Source organism: Beta vulgaris, chromosome 4 (assembly GCF_026745355.1).
Source record: "Beta vulgaris subsp. vulgaris cultivar EL10 chromosome 4, EL10.2, whole genome shotgun sequence".
NCBI classification, from domain to species: domain Eukaryota; kingdom Viridiplantae; phylum Streptophyta; class Magnoliopsida; order Caryophyllales; family Amaranthaceae; genus Beta; species Beta vulgaris.
In genome coordinates, this window is record NC_079205.1 from 11,106,849 (window position 1) to 11,114,098 (window position 7,250).

Consider the following 7,250-nt stretch of genomic DNA (forward strand, 5'->3'; position numbering starts at 1 on the left):
GGTACGTTTGGGGCGGCCAACGTATAAAACATAGCCCCATATCATGACATGAATCGGCAAATGAAAAACGTGGGGGCGTCCCCTACTCATCGACGCGCTGCACTTCATAGACCCGGGTGTAGTGATAAGTATGCAAGGGTTGCTAGGTCGTCACCCGGAAGCGGCGCGCCATCCCGACGCCCGGGGGTGGTGTCAAATATGCAAGGGTTCCCGCATCAGGGACGGGTGCGGGTAAAGAAGCTAGTACAGGGTAGTGGTAGTGGTAGGGGTAGTGGTAGGGGTAGTAGGATGCGCTTTGGGACATGAAAGATTGGCTCTTTGACAGGAAGATCGGCGGAGGTGGTGGAGGTTATGAGGAGGCGAAAGATTCACATAATGTGCCTTCAAGAAACTAAGTGGGTTGGTGGAAAAGCAAGAGAACTAGCCCCGTGGGGTTATAAGTTGTGGTACTCTGGAAAGGATAAGAGTAGGAATGGAGTAGGCATCATTATTGATAAGGAATATATTGATGATGTGGTAGAAGTTTCGAGGAAGAGTGACCGCATTATGAGTATCAGGCTAGTATTAGGGAGCGAGGCGGTGACTATCATAAGCGCATATGCGCCACAAGTAGGATTGGAAGCATTTATTAAACAACAATTTTGGGAGGATTTGGAGGAGGTTGTGCAACGAGTGCCTATAAATGAAAAATTTATCATTGGTGGGGATCTTAACGGACATGTGGGCACTAGTCGAGTTGGCTTTGAGAGCATTCATGGAGGTTTTGGGTATGGGGAGAGAAATGAAGCTGGAAGTGGTATCTTGAATTTCGCATTAGCCTATGGTCTTAGTATTATGAACACTTGGTTTGAGAAAAGAGAATCTCACCTTGTGACGTGTAGGAGTGGAAGTAACGCGAGTCAGATTGACCTCTTTTTAGTAAGGAATGCTTGGCGGAAGAGTTATACAAACTGCAAGGTGATACCAGGTGAGAGCGCAACCACCCAACATAGACTAGTCGTGCTTGATTTCCGGGGTAGGGAGTCTTTAAGAAAGCGAAAACCCAATGTGGAGCCGCGAATCAAGTGGGAAGCTCCAAGGGGAGCACAAAGAGAACTTCTTAGCTAAGATGACTAGTAAAGATATCTGGTCTTGTAACACGGAAATGGATGTAGATTCGACATGGACAAAGATAGAACTTAGTATAAAGGAAGTGGCGAAAGAGGTCCTTGGAGAATCTAAAGGAACTGTACCACCAAGTAAAGACACATCTTGGTGGAACGAGGCGGTGAGACAAGCAATAAAAAACAAATGAGAAAGTTATAAACTTTTGGGAAAAGATAGCAGCGATGTGAATTATGAGAAGTACAAAGAGGCTAGAAAAGAAGCCAAGAAGGCAGTACGAGAAGCTAAAGCACAGGTAAACAAAGAGCTTTATGCAAGATTGGATACGAAAGAAGGTGAAAAAGACATCTATAGAATTGCGCGTATGAGGATCAGGAAGACAAGAGACATAAGAAAGGTAAAATGCGTCAAGGGTGTGGACCAAAGAGTGCTTGTGGAGGATGAGGAGATAAAGGATAGATGGAGATCGTACTTTGATACCTTGTTCAACGGTGATCAAGCACAAGCCATTGGGGATGTACACATCCCGCCAAGTATGTTAAATCGTGAGTTTATGAGGAGGATTCAAAAGGGAGAAGTCGTTGCAGCATTAAAAAAGATGGGATTGAAGAAAGCTACGGGGCCATATGGCATACCTATAGAAGTTTGGAGGTGTTTAGGGGGGAGAGGAATCGAATGGCTGACAACAATCTTCAACATGATTTGGAGACACAACAAAATGCCATTAGAGTGGAGGAAGAGTACTTTGATTCCTCTATATAAGAACAAAGGCGATGTACAAGATTGTACCAACTACCGAGGAATCAAACTAATGGGTCATACTATGAAACTCTGGAAACGGGTGATTGAGCAAAGACTTAGGAAACATGTAAAGATATCGGAGAACCACTTTGGATTTATGCCTGGAAGATCGACTATAGAGGTCATCCACCTCATAAGACAAACAATGGAACATTATCGTGATAGGAAGAAGGATCTACATATGATTTTCATTGATTTGGAGAAGGCATATGATAGATTCCCAAGAGAAATACTTTGGTGGGCGTTGGCAAGGAAAGGTGTTCCACTGAAATATATAGATATCATCAAGGATATGTATGAGGGGGCAACTACGAGTGTGCGGACTACGGTGGGGAGGACATAAGAGTTTTCTATTACGATCGGAGTGCATCAAGGTTCTGCACTTAGTCCCATTCTCTTTGCTCTAGTCATGGACGAACTAACGAGGTCAGTTCAAGATGATATACCATAGTGTATGATTTTTGCGGATGATATTGTGTGATTGATGAGACAAAGGAAGGTGTTGAGAGTAAGTTGGAATTGTGGAGGCATACATTAGAAGCCCGTGGTTTTAGATTGAGCAGAAGTAAGACGGAGTATATGGAGTGCAAGTTCAGTGGGGTTACAAGCAGCGAGGCGGGGGCGGTCATTTTGGATGGCAAAGTGGTTCAAGGATCGAACGTCTTCCGTCACCTAGGATCCATTCTCCAAAAGGATGGAGAACTGGATGAAGACATGGCGCATAGAATTAACGCGGGTTGGTTAAAGTGGAAAAGCGCCACCAGATTCCTTTGTGATTCGGCATTCCCCAAAGATTGAAGGAAAAGTTATACCGCACTGCAATTAGGCCTGCTTTGTTATATGACACCGAATGTTGGGCGGTGAAACAATGCCACGTTCATAAGATGAACGTGGCGGAGATGCGTATGTTGCGGTGGATGTGTGGCCACACAAGGAAGGACCGATTAACAAATGAAGTGATCCGGGAAAAAGTTGGAGTTGCATCCATTGAAGAAAAGATGAGGGAGAATCGGTTAAGATGGTTTGGTCATGTGAAAAGGAGATCAGGAGATGCAGCGGTGAGAAGAATTGAAGAGTGGAGGAGTAATCAAATTGTAAAGGGTAGGGGAAGACAGATGACTTGGCTGAGGGTAATTGAAAGTGATATGAGGTTACTTGGGATTGAGGAGAGCATGACGTTGGATAGAAGTGGGTGGAGGGGCAGTATCTATGTGGAGGAAGGGGTGTGATTACTGCATTTATTTGTTTTTCTCAATTGTGTTGGTATTAAAACCTTTTGCTGAAAACCTCTTTTAAACACTTTTTGCTGTAAACCTTGTATTCAAAAAAAAAACAAAAAGAACTTATATCACTCTTGACGATGCACTAGTACAGAATAGGCGATTTGCGTCGGATGTGAGGCGCCTATTTGCGTCGGACATGGGTCCGACGCCAGAGGCCTCGACGCAGATGACTATCAATGGTCTGCGTCGAATGCAGATCCGACGCACATTTTCACCTATTTGCATCGCACCTCGTATACGGTGCGACGCAGATGGCTATCCCAGCCCAATTCAGAGTAATGCAGAGGTTCAGAGTAATGCAGAGGGAATGTGCATCGCACATTGCCTAGGGTGCGACGCACATTAGTGATTTGCGTCGCACCTAGGGCTATGTGCGACGCAAATTACTATTTTAATAAAAAAAAATATTTTTGGAGATGAAATTCCAGATTGAACATCCAAACATTATTATTATTGCATATAAATAAATAAAATTCCAGATTGAACATCCAAACATAGGCCAAAAGAAAGAAATAAAGAGAAGAACGATTAAGGAACATTATTATTATACAATTTGAAACCAAAAAAATTAGATCTAACACACAAAAAAACCCTAAAATTTAATATCCAAACATTAAAATTTACAATTTATTACAACTTTTACATAGATCCAAAAAAATAAAAAACATTCTTCAATCTTCATCGTCAATAGTCGCACTCTTCTGTTAAAAATCAAATATAAAAAATAAAAAACGCCATTATCTTTCAGATCTAGAAAAGTGTAAACAAAAAAAAGCAGATATAAAAAATTTTAAAAATTCGAACCTGTTGGAGATGGAGAACGGCAAAGAAAGCCAAAGTATTTCAGTCACTTTCAGATCCTGAGATGAAAAATGTACATACTAGCAGTGTAATCATCTTCGAGGTCGATTTCTTTGCGGAGCGATGCTTCTTCATTTCTCAACTCCGTTGGAATTGGCTTCCCCTCTGTTAAATTAATTAAAGATAAGTCAATCAATTTCAATCCAGTAAAAAAAAAAGAGAAAATTAAAGAAAAACAAACAAAAAAAAAACAAAAAAAACCTTCAAGAGCTTCTCTGATTTTGCGTTTCTTATCATACAAAAATTAAAAAAAATCGAACCTGTTAGAGATGGAGAACGTCGAAAAAAGCGAAATTATTTCATATCTATAAGGTTTTTCCTTCGAAGCTTCACCACGCTTTTTCGTCAGATCTTCGAAGGGTTTTTCGAAGCTTCGAGTGAAGGAGAGAGAGAGGGAGAGAGGGAGGGAGAGAGAGAGAGAGAGAAGCGACTTGAGATGGGGAGTTGGGGAGTTTTAGGTTTGAGGGAGATGAGGAGTTGGGGAGTGGGGGAGTTTTAGGTTAGAGGGAGATGGGAGATAATGAGACGCGGCTTGAGTTAATGAGACGCGGCTTGCAATAATGAGTTTTAGGAGAGGGAGATGGGAGATAATGAGACGCGCATGGGCCCAACTAAGATGTGCGTCGCATGGGCTTGGGTCCGACGCCTATGATATAATTTGCAACGCACCTTATGGACGTGCGACGCAGATAGTTATCACGAATGTGCGTCGCACCAAAGCAGAATGCGACGCACAACTACAATATGCGTCGCACATACTGAGGGTACGACGGATATTGCTCGTTTTTGCGTCAAACGCTCTTAGGCATGCGATGCAAATAGGTTTTTTGCATCACTTTCGTGTCTGTGCGACGCAAATCAGGGGACGCAAATCATCCTTTTTCTACTTGTGATGCCATCTCTTCTGGTCACGATTCCAGTTGACGATTCATGTTAGCCGACCCCAAATCACCTTGGGAATAAGGCTTAGTTGTTGTTGTTGTTTTTGTTGTTGTTGTAGAACTAAGTAAATCTAGAATATACTTTCTCTGATTCAGTAAAATACCAGAAGGAGATCTAATGACCTCAATACCTAGGAAATACTTGAGGTCACCAAGATCTTTAATAGTGAAGGCCTTCTGTAGAGCTTGTTTTACTTCAGTGATAAGCTGCATATTGTTGCCAGTAACTAGGAGATCATCCAAATAAGCAACTATGATAGTAAAATCAGAAGCATCTTGTCGAGTAAACATAGAATAGTCTTGTTTTGACTAAACAAAACCAAAATTGAGCAGAAATTTACTTAGTTCAATGTTCCATTGTCTACTGGCCTGTCTAAGACCATAAAGAGAGCGTTTTAACTTGCATACCTGACCTGGTAAAGCCTTGAAATATCCAGGTGGAGGTTGCATATAAAGCTCTTCATCAATATAGCCATGTAAAAAGGCATTATTAATGTCAAGTTGTTGTAACGACCAGTTCATAGCAGCTGCCAAAACTATGATAATTCTTACTGTAGTAAACCTTGCAATAGGACTGAAAGTGTGCTTAAAATCTTTGCCAAAGACTTGTTCGTTCCCCCTGGCAACAAAACGACCCTAACATCTTTCAACAGATCCATCAGGCTTAAACTTGACTTTGTATAGCCATTTACAGCCTATAGCAGTTTTAGCTGGAGGTAGAGAAGTAAGATCCCAAGTGTCATTAGCTTCAAGAGCTTGAATCTCTGTATCCATGGCAGCAATCCATTAAGGATCATCTTTGGCTTGATTGTAACAAGAAGGCTCAACAGTAGACAACATGTTAGAACGACTTTGAAGAGAAGAATCATCTAAATGAGCCAAAGTAGGTTCAGAAGAAGCTTTAAAAACTAATGAATCGGAAGAGGTATAACTAGCTGTAGGTAAAGGAGTAGGTAAGGTAACAAGAAAATCTTGAAATTTATCAGGAAGTTTAGTGATTCTAGTAGAATATATAATAGGAATAGAGGAAGAAGAATGAATAATAGCTTGTGTAGGAGAAGAAATGACATTTGTTTCCAAAGAAGTGGGAGAAGAAGAATGTCTAATTGGTGAAACTGAATCATTATGTTATAAAGGAGAAGAGTTAGGTTGAGTGTTATCAGACTGAGGAGGAAAAGGAGGAATGTTAGAAGGAATATCAAAGGGAACATTCATTACAGTAGGAAGAGAACAGTGAGAAGGAGTAACAATAGATGGTGAAGTAGAATTTTGAAAAGGAAATTGATGTTCCATGAAGATCACATCTCTACTAAGAATAACCTTGTGAGAATCAAGATCATAAAGCTTGTAGCCCTTTTGAGCATATGGATAACCAAGGAGGATACATCTCTTGGCTCTAGGAGCAAATTTGTCATGTGTTTTGATAGCAGGATAACAAAGACAACCAATAGTCCTTAGATGTTTATGAGAAGGTGGTTTTTGCATTAGAATTTTATAAGGAGTTTTCCATTGCAAAACTGAACTAGGAAGAAGATTGATCAGATAAATAGCAGCAAGTAAGCAATCTCTCCAGAATTTTGTAGGAAGATGAGCATGAAATTGAATTGCTCGAGCTGTTTCTAACAAATGCCTATGCTTGCGTTCAACTCTGCCATTTTGTTGAGGATTGCCAGGAATACTTCTCTGATGTACTATACCTTTTTTCAAGGAATAAAGAAGTACAAGAAGCCTGAATAATTTCTGTACCATTATCACTTCTGATGGATTTAAGAGCTCTGCCAAACTGAGTATGTATATAAGCAAGAAATCCAGAAATGATGCCAGGAACTTGTGTTTTAAAGTGAAGAAGATGTGTCCAAGTAAGCCTTGTGTGATCATCAAGGATTGTAAGAAAATATGTAGCTCCAGATAAGCAAGGTGTTTGGTATGGCCCCCATAGATCAATATGCAATAGATCAAAAGAACATTCAGCCATACTAGATGATAAAGGAAAAGGCATCTTATGATGTTTAGCAAATATGCAAGATTCACAATCAAAATCATCCAATTTATTGCCATCATATGGTAAATGTAAATGTTTCAAGGTATGAACAGAGGGATGACCTAGTCTACTGTGAATAACATGTAAACTAGGTTTACTAATGCTAGTGTTTACAAATGAAACATCATCACTAGCAATATTATTAAGGACAAAGGTATGTGAAAGAGGATTAGAAACATGCTGATTAGAAACAGGATTGGAAACAACATGAAACTTTTA

The 7,250-nt window shown here is 40.5% G+C and overlaps 1 protein-coding gene and 1 long non-coding RNA gene across 2 annotated transcripts; one reads left to right on the plus strand and one right to left on the minus strand.

Moving 5' to 3' along the window:
• Positions 1–375: 375 nt before the first annotated feature.
• LOC125496482 (uncharacterized) lies at positions 376–1,107 on the plus strand. The gene has a single exon (XM_057393953.1). It carries the CDS (start codon positions 376–378, stop codon positions 1,105–1,107), a length of 732 nt encoding a protein of 243 aa, XP_057249936.1.
• Positions 1,108–3,701: 2,594 nt separating this feature from the next.
• On the minus strand, positions 3,702–4,293 carry LOC130590945 (uncharacterized). The gene is made up of 3 exons (XR_008968840.1): positions 4,251–4,293; positions 3,993–4,154; positions 3,702–3,889 (listed from the first exon to the last, which is right to left on the minus strand). It is a non-coding gene; the product is annotated as an uncharacterized LOC130590945 (long non-coding RNA).
• Positions 4,294–7,250: the final 2,957 nt, after the last annotated feature.